We start from the raw sequence: 13,870 nt of genomic DNA, 5'->3' as shown, positions 1-13,870 counted from the left end.
CTCTCTCAGCCTCCTCTCTAGTCGTTCTGCCACACGGTGGAGCTGGGACTTCCTCAGCATCTCGGGGAGCCTCCTCAGCTCTTTCTCTGGAGCCTGGCTCACCCACTGCTTTACCAGGCCCAGGAGAGGGCCTTTCTGCCTGGCCAGGCCACTCTCTGATAGCACCTGGCCCTGGAGCTTCATGCCTGGAAGGAGGTACCTCCAGATCAACGTCCTCATCTTAGACGGGCGTATCTTGTGATGAGAGAGGAAGCCGGGGAGGAATGTCCGGAGCAGCCCCAAGACATCTGTGCAGGATATAGGTGTCAGTAAAAAGAATATCAGGCATTTGTATCAATGCAAATAAGAGGACATAGAGAGAGAGGGTAATTTTGTAAACATATTATAACCTCCAATGCTGTGGTAATGTATTCAATAACAACTTCAGTGGCATACCTCTGTCTTTCAGGTGTCCACAGGCAGCACAAACGTTGTCATGCCAACTCTTGCCTCTGATTATGGTCTGGAGCCCGCGTGATTCACAAACACTGTGATCTTCACACTTTGCACGGGACGAGGCGATGGAGCTGAAGGAGCCGTTATGGCATTTTTCGCACTCTGTGTTTCTGTGCGTCGTACCTGCAAGTCGAGAGAAAGGTTCAAAGTGTTGGCGACTTGTCATCCCGATTTACCTGCGAAATCCACAAAACGGAATCCTTGTGAATGAAAAGGACGGGACTGAACGTCAGAAGAGGAGATGGGTGCGCCCGTTCGGAGCCTACCTAGTCGCTTGACCCCGTAGCCAGCGGGACATTCCCTGTGTCTGGTGCAGTACTCAGCGTGCCAGTAATGACCCTCCTTGCACTCACACACCCTGTTAGTGGTCGGTGAGCAGTCCTCCTTCACAAACTGATTTCCTAAACAGAACAAGTTGCAGTAGAGGCATTTGGAGAGGTAGTTCCAGTGCTCTGTGTAGTGGTGGTCTGGACACCTGCGGCACGCTGTCTGTGTGGTCGCGGTGCAGTCAGCAGACATGTGATAGCCAGACGGACAGTAGTCGCAGGTGAGTATCTGACCGGTGGTCGGATCCAGGTGCTCGTAGGTCGGAGTGTGAACCGCAGCGCCGCAGGTGGGCTCCTTGACCATGAACACCAGGACCATGAGGAACAACTGTGGATGAATTCTTCATATTAAATGTCTTATTTGGACGCCAACAATTGTAATAAGATAAGAAAATGCACTGCCTACGTGATATTGTTCATATTATTTGTTATATGTTACTTATCAGTGATATACGTTACTTATCACTGATTTGTCATTGACATTGCATTTCAAACTCAGTTTGCTCATTTTAAATTCCATACCATTCTGGGTCATATTGACCTGATTCATATAAATCATGGGAAATTAGTAATACATTCATATTCAATCTCTTCAAATGATATCCCACATAAATGACCAACATGTTTCTCAACAGATGTTGTCATTTGAATCATTGTGTCATGTAGTTTGTTTGACATGTAAACGTAGTTACTGTCAATTATGCAGGAATTATGCATTTTCATGAATCATACTGTTCATACTGTAGGCTACATTTTGTGAGTACAGTATGTTTATTTATTTATTTTCACAAAAAAGTTGTAATCTCTTAACTCACTATGCATATATGTACTGTTGGCCAAAAGATGAACAGTATAAACCTTAAAAAATAAAAAATTGTGTTTTGTGAGTGCTAAAACCTGACAATGCTCATTACTTGCTCATCACCCTAGAAAAGTAAAGAAAGTCACACAAACACACACAAAAAAGATCCTCCATTTTAAAGTGAGGTCAGATTATCTGTATCTACAGTATAACTCACCATGCCGATGTGTTGCTGCCTGTGTCCTCCTGCCAAAAGACTAAAAGTGCTTGATCACATCATGTTATATTGATAGGTCAAGGGAAGCCCCAACTGAGGGAAGTGACATGCACGATATCATCCCTGCCAGTGCTTGTCCAAATATGTTCATAATTGTGGGCCAGGTTGATAATCCACCCGAAAAGGTCAAAGTAACTTCTGTATTTTGAGGTGAGGATTATTTCCCCAGGCCTTCATGTTTACAGAAGGTATGTCTTCAAACAAGTTAGTTCCAGCTAGATAAAAAATATGGATGTCATCTAACCTTCTCAAACGCAACAGCAAAAAAATGGAGGTCATGGCTGTGGCCCCCAAGGCGCTGTTCTGGAAGGTTGGAGATTTTCTCCTCCAGGTAAATGGCTGCTCCATCTCCCCATCTCCTGAAGTCCGGAACCTGAGTGTCGTTCTTGACTCCACCCTCTCCTTCCAGTTACACATCAAATCCATCACCAAATCCACCTTCTTTCACCTAAAGAACATTTCCAGACTCCGGCCACAATCTCAGATCCATCACCTCATCCATGCCTTCATCTCCTCCCGTCTCGACTAATGCAATGGAGTCCTGTTCGGGGTACCCAGTAAAGCCCTGGACAATATCCAGTATGTGCACCCCCGACACCAGCCTGCAAAACCTTGGGGACAGAGCCTTCAGTGTGGCAGCCCCCACCCTCTGGAACTCTCTCCCCACGGAGATTTGTAACGCCCCAACCTTGGACATTTTCAAATCAGCCCTCAAAACCCACCTGTTCACTAAGTAGTGTTGTTAGTTAGTTAGCTAGCTAGTTAGTTAGTTAGTTAGTTAGTTAGTTAGTTAGTTAGTTAGTTCGTTAGTTAGTTAGTTAGTTTGTTAGTTAATTGGTTTATGTGCCCATTTTTTGTTTTGGTCTGTTGTCGGTCTGATTTGTTCATCACTGTAAAGCATCTTATGGTTTTTAGAAAGGCACTATATAAATGTAATGTATTATTATTATTATTATTGTTATTATTGTTATGATTATTATTGTTATTATTATTATTATTATTGTTGTTGTTGTTATTATTATTAAACTATCAAGGAGATGGTGGAGATGGAGAACCATGTAAACCATCCTGCACTGTTCTATTGTCCGTCTCTGATCACATTTCCAGATGTATGTCCGATAGATGTGTGGCTTCCCTTTCTTGAAATCGACATGTGTGGGTGTAGAGATGTTTGTTCCCCTGTAAATCTGGAACTAGTACTGTACATTGTTTTATGTGACATTTACAATGAAAATATTTGTTATTCTTTACAGTCAATACTTCTTAAGAGTGAAGCATGTTTTGACACATCTCTTCAATGAGTGCTGACAATAAAACCAAACAACTATTCTAAGAAAATTATTTTATTCCAATAATTTGACACTGTGTTCACAAAGTAACAAAGACTTAAAAAGACCAAACAAGTAAATGCACAATAAAGATCCTTACACAATATATTTTTAAAAAGATTAAAACAACATCAACAACATATCAAACATTGTAACTTGCAGCATTCAGAATCCAGTTTTGTAGTAAAGTATAAAAAAGCTTTTACAATGTCAGTAAAGTAAAATTACATTTTAAATAGAAAACAATTGCACTCATGTGTACATTCATAACAAGCTGACATCCTATGAAAAGGGAAAACAGTTTCAATAGAGCTTTGCATGTCAGCAGTCCTAAACACCAAACATCAGAGGGAAACATTTCATTATGAAACCAGTTCCCTCCCAGTTAAACAGCGAGAAAGCAAGAAAAACTCCCCTTCTCCCTTCATCTCCTTTTCTCCATAAAATAATGGACTATTTACATTATTTAAATAATTATTTTCACATAGGACTGTCCACTGGGTGTGGACTATTCGTTGTAGGGTTTGGTTTTGAAGCAGGAGCTGTCTTGGACCATGCTGAGGAACATCTTCTCATACATCTTGTGTATGGACGAGGTGCCGATGATGCGGCTGATCCTCTTGATGCTTTTGAGGAGGTGTCGCGGAGCCCCCCGGCCCCTCAGAGTCCTCAGGCAGTGGGAGAGACCCTTGGCCAGGTCCACCTCAGCGTTCTGGCTCTTCCACAGTTGAAGGAGCTGCAGGATGTATTGCCGGGACGGACAGGAAGTCACCACCGCCTGCACGTCGCCCTCACTGACTTTGACCCCTGGTAGGCTGTTGGTGACAGTCATGAGGTCGTCCAGGGTCAGGTTCTTGAGCCCGACACAGCGGGACACTTTCCTCTCGCAGTGGTTCACACCTGTGGCACACCCGTGGGACAGAGCACAGACTCCGGTCAGGGACAGTGCCTAGTAGAAGACTATCAGTTCTGACTGAAAATCTTTTCCAGGGCAAACTCTGAGAACTGACTGCATTTCATATGAATGGGGTGGAGTAGTTCACCTCAGATTCGAATTAGATCAACCTCTACTGCTCTCACAAAGTTAAAGTAGCCTCCAATACGGTCCATGGAGTTAGTGCTCAAGTCTAACCCCCCCTCCCCCCATAGGCCCGGGCGACCATGGGTGCTGCAGTCTAACCTTGTATGATGCCGTAAAGTTTGTCCTGGTCCTTGTTCTGCTCCCTCCACAGACGGAGGAGCTGCAGGACCTGCTGCTGGGGGCTGCAGGCCTTCTTCAGACGCTCCAGGCTCTTCCTGTCCACCCGCCGGCCCGGCAGGCTCTCCAGCAGGCTCTCCAGGGGCACCGAGGACAGGCGCAGGGACGCCAGGGACTGGAAGATGGCCTCCTCGCACAGAGTCACATCTATAGTGGGGGTGGGGCGTAGAGAGAGAGAGAGCAATAGAGAAAGAGAGGGGTTGATTGACAGACCGATAAACGGACGGACGGACGGACGGACGGACGGACGGACGGACGGACGGACGGACGGACGGACGGACGGACGGACGGACGGACGGACGGACGGACGGACGGACGGACGGACGGACGGACGGACGGACGGACGGACGGACGGACAGACAGACAGACAGACAAACACTTGTGGCTTTGGGTGTAATGGGTTAAATCTCATGCAGTGTTGAATGCCGGACAGACGGACAGACAGACAGACAGATCGAACACTTGTGGCTATGGGTGTAATGGGTTAAATCTCATGCAGTGTTGAATCTCATGTGAGTCTCATCAAGTGAATCTCATGTGTCTCATCATGCCGTAATGTGTTCTGGCTGGGATGCTGAGTAACATCAAACTATGGGTGTTCTAGAAGGCTGTGTGTGTCATTTAGCAATTTTATCATTACCACACCAGTAAATGCAAACATAACTTCCCCTGTCTGTCTTTATGTGTGTGTGTGTGTGTGTGTGTGTGTGTGTGTGTGTGTGTGTGTGTGTGTGTGTGTTCCACCCAGTTTGAGATGGGTCTGATAGGCCAATTTCCTGGAGTTTCTCAAACTCAGACTGACTTCCATCTGTTTCCCAAATTATCTAATTGCACTTTGGCTTGTGACTTTTAACTGCTTTCAATTTTATGTTTCGTTTCAACCTATCTCCGAGTTCATTGCAAATGATCTGTGGTCTTGTAGCTAGCTAAAACAAAATGTGAGTAAATATTTGAGGGGAGATTCAGTCCTCAGAGACCTCTTTTTTACTGTGACAGAGATTATAGTCAGGCTTCAGGAATCCAACTCTATAATGGAGAGTTTCCTCACAGCATCAGTCATTGTTTCGCTGTGAGTAACATCCTGAACCTCTGGTTTCATGATTCCTTTTCGTGATTCCGTGTGAGTCAGTTCCCCCTAACCATGTTTGAGGATATGACAGGGGTCCAGTGTCAATATTTAATGTCATCCTGCTACTGCAAGAGCTGGCCTGGATGTCTGGACTCACCTGTATGGCACTGACTGTGGTGTCTGGAGCACTCCAGCACCGGGCTCTTTGCCTGGTTGTCACACTGACTGTCCTGGTGGGAGGTCCCAGACCGCAGGGTCTTCAGCCCCAGCTCACTGCAGTTCCTGTGGGGGACGCAGGGCTCTGTAGGGGAGGTCACACTGGAGAAGTGGCCCGTGGGACAGCGCTCACATATGGTGTCACTCTCTGGCGTGCCTTCAAAAGAAACACACACACAGTCTAACACTGTTACCTGGAGAGCTACAATATGACTCTTTTGTAAACCTGGCCAGGAAAACTCACTCCTGACTAGTACACAGGTGTTTGGCCGTGAAGACATACAGCAGTAGGCAGTCGGTCTGTCAAGATGTCATGATGTGGTTTGCAATGTCATACTTACAGGAAGCTAAGCATCTGATAGAGACCTGAGCAAAAGATTATTCAAAAGTCAACTGACAAGAAACACTGTTTTCTGTCACAAAAAATAGTTTCTATACCTGGTTTCAAACAGTTCTATATATATCGTAGCTGACAGCTATCTGGATGGACCAGAGGTTGACCACATCTTCCCTCTTTATGTGACAAGAGAAGTGAAAGTTTGAAGGGATCAGAGATACATCATGTTGATCTTTTCACTTGCTTCCCCATCAGAGATGACAGTGCACACCTGACTCTTTTCCCTTTTGCAAAAGGCTGGGAACTCTCTACAACTGAAGAGGTCTCAAAAACTATTGTGTTCTCCAGTGTGATGGAGACCAGGAGACCTCATGACCAAACTGTTGCTCATCTTGTGCCCTTTAGAAAACAGGTTGGTTCAAGCCCCAGTGCATTCTGGGATAATGAGGAGGTAGAGAGAAAGGGAGGAAAAGAGGGATGGAGATAGTTAGGGCTTTCAACTGCTGGGCCACAATACTGTTGCTCTGAGAGCATGATGCCATTATGACCCGAGAGCTCCTCAGAGAGGTGGAGGGGAAGAAGCAGGAGTCCATGGAAAATGTTGTTTCAGCCTTATGCAACCCCTAGAGTTGATCTGTTGTTTCCAGACACCTCTCTCTCTCTCTCTCTCTCTCTCTCTCTCTCTCTCTCTCTCTCTCTCTCTCTCTTTCTCTCTCTCTCCCAGCCTGTGTGATCCAGGAGGTGTGGTCTGATATAAACCAGCAAAGAGACCTGTGCACTAAGCCAGGGTTTCCCAATCTGGGGTCCGGGCCCCCCTTAGGTTATGACAAAATACATGATTATGTCTACTCTTCATTGTACCCTTACTTACACCTGATGGAATTTGCCCTCCCCAAGTTGTTGTGACCGTCCAGTGTGTGTTGACCTCCGCAGGACGTAGACTGGACGTTCACAACGACTTGGGGGGGGGGGGGGGGGGGGGGCACAAATTACAGGGGGCTCTATGGAAGAAAGGTTGGGAACCATTGCACTAAGCGGATGCTAACTTGAACAGATTAGAACTTCTCAGTAAGTGTGAGCTCATAGGATGTTGCTATTTCCACATCTTAGTTGCCTGATGTGGTTTACAACCGCCGGAGGGAATCAGCACCTGTTTCAAAAGAGATAACTCTATCGCCATCTCCTGGACCGGGTTCAGTCAGGGCAAACATGCCAAAGATTCTCTTTACCCCAAGGCAACAATTCAAAACCAACTTTGGAGGCCAGCCACTCCATTTTGTTATTGTAAATATTTGAAGTAGTCGATGGCTGAAACACATGCAACATGATACGCAAGAAGATGTTTCGGAACATCTGAAAGAAAAAAGGTATTTTGCAGCCTGCAAAACTTGAGCACTGGTTATACTCACAGTAAAACCAAGACAGAGTATCAAACATCAAATACTCATGGACACGGTCCATTTTGGATCACCATCCATCTTTCTCTCTCTCTCTCTGGCACACCATCAATCTCTCTCTCTTTCTCTGACACACCGTCCACCTCTCTCTCTCTCTCTCTCTCTCTCTCTCTCTCCCTCTCTCAATCTCTCTCCCTTCCTCCCTCTTGCCCTTATTCCCTTTCTCCCTCCTTCTCTTAGAACAAAGTCTGAGATGGAGAGAGGGAATCTCCAACAGCTCCAGTTACATCCCAGTGTCTACAGTAAAACCTGACATGTCCTTATTAATCCCAGTGTCTACAGTAAAACCTGACATGTCCTTATTAATCCCAGTGTCTAAAGTAAAACCTGACATGTCCTTATTAATCCCAGTGTCTACAGTAAAACCTGACATGTCCTTATTAATCCCAGTGTCTACAGTAAAGCCTGATATGTCCTTATTCAGCCCAGTGTCTACAGTAAAACCTGACATGTCCCTATTCACCATCTAATGGAGAAATGGCACAGACTGTTAACACAGAGGCCTCGTCCAGAACCCCTCTGGGACACCTGGGATGAGGCTCAACTGTGGTCAGAACTCAGATTCACAAATCAGGGGGAAGCAAGATCCGGATAGAGAGTCCTATGGTTGTAACAGAGGGTGATCGTATTCAGGTTAGGTTTTATAACACAGACAGGATGGAGAGTAGGATATAGCATACTGTCTGCCCACAAAGCAGGGCTGGCCCTTGGCATGAACAGGCTAAGTGACCTAGGGGCATGCCCCCTGACCACCCTGGTGTTGGAGGCACCTCCCAGCTCACCAAGGGCCCTGAATACATTTCGCTTCAGGAACCCACAAGGCCTAAGACCGGTCCTGTGGTCAAGACACTGATTATTAGCACTTGGCTCTGCTGGAACACACCATACCCTCTTCATCACTAAACCTTCACATAACCAAGCAAGTATCATCAATTATGAAGGGAGACCTAACAGTAACTCTTGACCTAGTTTTGTGCTACCATTCATCAACAGACAAAAATAAACTAAGGCAATAACTGCACAGGTTAAAACATGACATCAAACTCATAGATCTGATTTATTCATCAATTGAGAAATGTATTGATTTAATCAAAAAATGTATTGATTTATTAATCGACTGAATCATTTATCAGTTGATAGTAAATACCTACCCAGAGTGACCGCTCCATATCCAGGTGTGCAGGTACTGTGCTTGATGCAAAACTCGACCACTAGGTGGAACCCTGGAGCACACTCACACAGCTGGTCGTGGGTGCTGTTACACTCTCTCCTCACCAGCTGCCTCTCCTTACACACCGCTGTGCAGTACTGGCACGACTCCCCCCAGTGCCAGTCCTCCGAGAACTGGCGCTCAGGGCACGGCAAGCAGGCAGTGGGCTCGTCGGCGGTGCAGTGGCGCTCGACGGCCATGCCGGGAGGACACTGGTCACACTGGAGGAGGTCGGAGGTCAACGGGTCCCGGTGGGGGTACTTGGGGCGCGGGTTCTGCTGGAAGGCCCAGGAGACCGATGCCGTGAAGAGCTGTAGGGAGAGGAGAGGAGAGGAGAGGAGAGGAGAGGAGAGGAGAGGAGAGGAGAGGAGAGGAGAGGAGAGGAGAGGAGAGGAGAGGAGAGGAGAGGAGAGGAGAGGAGAGGAGAGGAGAGGAGAGGAGAGGAGAGGAGAGGAGAGGAGAGGAGAGGAGAGGAGAGGAGGAGGGCAGACAAAAGGATATCTTCATCAGAATAAGAGGATGTTTTCCAAGTCTCATTCTGATGATGTCACCCTTATGATGACAACAAGTGCACAGCGGAAACTTTGAGGAGAGTCCCGATCTCTCATAACTGAATGATGAAATCATTCAGATCGATGATACGGTGAGGAAGCCTGTCAGCTCACACACGTCTGCCATGAACGTGTGTCGCACGCTAACTGTGACCCAAGTACCGGGGCTGCTGAGTGCGACTGCGAGCGCAAGGGCCTTTGATGCCAGATATAAATAAATAAATCACGACCCAAGAATGTTGCCAGGGCGCTCCATCTCCCCCTTCCCTCACGAGGCAGCAGCCAGACCCGGTGCATGTGTTGTCCAGATATCACCAGAGCAGCACATCTTTGAAAAGCAATTTTACTGGATGGACTTTCCATCTGCTTGCCCCACTGTCTATAGCCAAAGCCCTGAATAACTCAGTCTGTATCAGCATCTGTTCTGACCTGGGGTGACTTCTACAGTAGCTTCTGTTCAACCGATCACATGGACATTACTGGAAATTTCCCGAAGACCCCTCTGCCATAAAAGACATGACCGATCAACTTCTCTGCGCATTAGTCTTCCAGGAGTTTAAACCAATTAACTCCTCTCCACATCAGGCTTCCAATCAGGCCTGGCCAATCAACTCCCCTTCACATCAGGCTGCCAGTGGGCCTGACCAATCAACTCCTCTCCACATCCGATGGTTATAGTCTTCCAGGCGCCTTTTAACCAGTTAACTTCTCTCCACATCAATCTTCAAAGAGACCTGACCAATCAACTCGTCTCTACAGTATATCATGCTTCCAGCAAGCCTGACCAATCAACTTCTCTCCACATCAGATGGTTACCCTCAGTGGTGAGAGCATTACTTTCAGGCCTTCAACTCATTTTTTTTCCCAAAGAGGGAATCCCCCGGCCTTTGTAGATTATCAAGCACTAAAGAAGACGTTGAACTCTTCACCTTTCGGCGTTCCGTTGGAAGTGCTGCACGGCGCTGGAAACCAAAATTACACACTGCTGCTGGGCCTCAAACAACCATAATTGCTTTGCTCCAACGATCTGAAGGGAACTCACATAGGATGCGTTTGTGACCCGTAGCCAGCCGAAAGAGACTGTTTGATGTGAAGGTATAAGCGCAGGACCCTTCCTTCATCTGATTGAATTGGCTGCCTGTCTACACAGAGCTCGAGGGGATCCCGTTGAGCTCGCTGGTGGTCAGACCGCTAACGTGAACATCAGAGGACAGGTTATGATGAGGGACTGATTAACAACTGCGACAGCGCATCATCACACCAAATACATAGCTGTTTATCACACTCCCTGTGTTCTGTACAAGACACCAACGCACTACAAAGGCAGTGTTCCTAAAACCATATGGTACTGTAGGTCATGTGTTCACTGATAAGAGCAGAATAGGACAGTAAGAGCAGAATATCAAAGCTGATATGGAGGACACACACACATGTACACAGTACATAGCTGGTCATGGGAATCCCAGTGAAGACCATTCTGTACTGCCCAGATATCTCTCCTTTGACGAAGCAGTGTGGGCACCTGTTCAGCACTGTCCCACTGTAGGAGACCAGCATCACCCTCAGCTCAGTCCGCACCGGTATCAACCGGACAGGTCCACAAGTCCACCAGCTAAGATCACTTTCAGGCATTTTCTGTTACCATTGCATCCATACCGATGTACAAGCCTTACAAAAAACTAACAAAGAACAAAAAGTTCAAACCAATGATCTCACATTGTGACAATAACATGAGGATTATCAGTTCAACTGCAATATTGCAGTGCAATTCAATGACATATTTAATACATTGATAACACTTTAGTTATTTGGACTGCTTTGGTCATGCTACAGCATTCTCACAGCAACTCCAGAATGTAAAGCGATAAAGATAACTGTATCTCAGTCTCATTCCATCCCTCTTTCCTTCCTCTCTCTCTCTCTCTCTCTCACACACACACACACACACGCACACACAGGTAGGCACGCACACACACACACACACACACACACGCACACACACACACACACACACACACACACACACACACACACACACACACACACATACGCACACACAAACACACACACACACACACACCTTTGTCATTAGAGTTTGTCATGAAGACAAATGAGGACAAAATTGGCCAGATTTTACATGTTGATGTAAAAGGGGAAGCTGGACTGGGGAAGTTTCCTTTCAGGATTATATTCGTTCCTTTTTGAATAAACATTACTTGAACTGAAGCCGCTGGCTTCAGTGTTTGTTGAAAAACAAATCATGTTTATTTTAGAGGATAATATGTGACCTTATACTCTGACCTCGGTGAGAGTGGCTAATTTTGGGGAAGTTGGCCCTAACTGTCACCCCTAACCGCAGAGCATGAAGATAAAGAGCTCGAAGATAACAGGACCTAATAGAATATTCACACCGCTTACACATTGACATGACTGTATTAGCAGAATGAAGCACTGTAACTCTTCAAAGACTGTTCAGTAAAAACATACACACATGTACTGTACACACACTAAGTCACACAACACGCACCAAGTCACACACACACACACACACACACACACACACATCCAACCACTCACTAACACAAACACACACACACGCAAATGCACACACACATGCACAAACACACATTCGACAGGTATGCGATGAGATGAAAGTAAAGTTGCTATGATACAGTCTAAGCTCTGTCTCCTGTCAGATACACATCTCAACATGGACGCATGCAAATGATGTTATGGCCCAGGGCAGGCCACCATGCAAAGCACTGCAGAGGAAGTACCTGTACTAACGTTCTCCAGCCCCCCCAGGCTAGGATTTATATCAACACAAGAGATGCAACTCTACTACTGTGGACATTCTGCCCATTGCAACACAAAAACCCTGGGTGACTCATCTGAATAAGGAGACAATAACAGAGTTTTGGAGCTCATAAACAGACATTTGACTACTGTACTTTTGTCTTTATATCATAATCTACAGATGCAGAAATTGATCAACAATCCACTGCAACTCAGTTGATATGAAACAACCAAGGTTGGAGTAAGGGCTACGGTTAGTACTTCTGTAGTAATTGATGGCTTGATGGCAAATTAATGAGTTTAAGTGGAATAATTTTCATTAGTTGAAATACGGTATTTATTTATGCACCTCAATATCCCCCTACTGCAATTTGTTGTAGATTCATATTCCCTTTGAATAAGATAATGCATAATTCAATGACAATGTCTATTATCCAAAAATATATATAATAAATGCATGTATATAACTGAATTGAATCAAATTGTCAATCACATGACAACATTTAAACATTAAATTATGAAGTCTATCATTTGCAATTTGAAGTATTTTATTTCGTGAAAAACTAATGTATGAATCATTTTATATTTTGAGATTCAATAGTGATCTAGGTTACATATCATTGATAAATCTACTTCATTCAAATAGGAGAAAATCCAAGCTGAATAGCCTAGGTCCTTCCGGCATTCATTCATTTGATATTATCCAGGCAGCTCATTTTATAATATTTCACGTCAACCCGCAATAAAGTTAGTCAAAAATAAAACATACTTAAGTATAGCCTATAGGCAACAGTCTCCCCAAGAAAAAAACAAAGTAAAGTTGTTAAGATTAGCTACTCACCACAAATAATTTCATTGCGGGATGTGATTTCATTATCCGTATGCTCATCTCTTCTCTAAGTCAACTCCGTAAGGACGGGGTCGTTTCCATACTTATACGGTGGTAGGGATGAGGGAAGTGTGCCCACCCACTTCGATGGCATTTCATTTCCACCAGTGGACTTTGCTGTGCGCGCTCGCCTCGCAGACCCGCGTCTAAAAAAGAGCATCCTCAGTGATTGCGTTGTTGCTTACGCAGAGAAACTAAAAAGAAGCACTCAATGAGTAATTTACCAATCCACTCATGCCTTTGTCGTATGATGAGTGATAGGCTCCTTCATATAATTTGGCTATAATACTTGCATGATTAATATAGTAGGCTATAATTGTTGATACAGTATGATTATTATAGCCGAATAATAGTGTATGTATAGATGCGTGACGATTACCGTAATCTGCGTAGGCTACGTGTTTGGTAAACAAACCACCATTGCAAAAAAGCAACAACAAAAAACATTTACATGATTTGCAGGGACAGTTTTAGGCTACATATCAAGAGATTAAAGGCAGATGCTTAATTTGGGATTTGGCATTTGGCATTTGGGAAAAGAAGTGAGGGAGTGAGCGGATTTTCTTGATTCACATCTCTACTTCTCAATGCAATAATGTGACTGACATTATAAAGCGGTTGGAACGTTTGGATTGCACCCATTATGCCACATCATAACCTCCCTGTCGATGAACTTCTTGATCACTTAGGATTTTGGAGATTTCTGCTGTGGTTGTTGGACTACAATATTAGCCTACAAAACATTTAGTAAAGAAGTGGGCCTATTTATAGAGGATGATGATCTGTGTGATTGCATTTTATCCTTTCTTAAACAAAACCAAGTTTAGTTCCTCACTAATCATTTCCATACTCAAAAGAC

At 45.1% G+C, this 13,870-nt stretch overlaps 1 protein-coding gene across 1 annotated transcript; it reads right to left on the bottom strand.

The window, feature by feature from the left end:
- Positions 1–3,736: 3,736 nt before the first annotated feature.
- LOC311314426 (tumor necrosis factor receptor superfamily member 11B-like) lies at positions 3,737–13,011 on the bottom strand (the record flags this gene model as incomplete). The annotated part of the gene is made up of 5 exons (XM_084444777.1): positions 3,737–4,128; positions 4,409–4,633; positions 5,713–5,928; positions 8,717–9,086; positions 12,964–13,011. 5 exons carry the CDS (start codon positions 13,009–13,011, stop codon positions 3,737–3,739), a joined length of 1,251 nt encoding a protein of 416 aa, XP_084300903.1.
- Positions 13,012–13,870: the final 859 nt, after the last annotated feature.

The sequence above is a fragment of the Borostomias antarcticus genome (assembly GCF_949987555.1).
Source record: "Borostomias antarcticus genome assembly, chromosome: 10".
In the NCBI taxonomy this organism is placed as follows: domain Eukaryota; kingdom Metazoa; phylum Chordata; class Actinopteri; order Stomiiformes; family Stomiidae; genus Borostomias; species Borostomias antarcticus.
The sequence above is the reverse complement of the archived record's forward strand: the minus strand, read 5'-3'. Positions and strand labels throughout refer to the sequence as shown.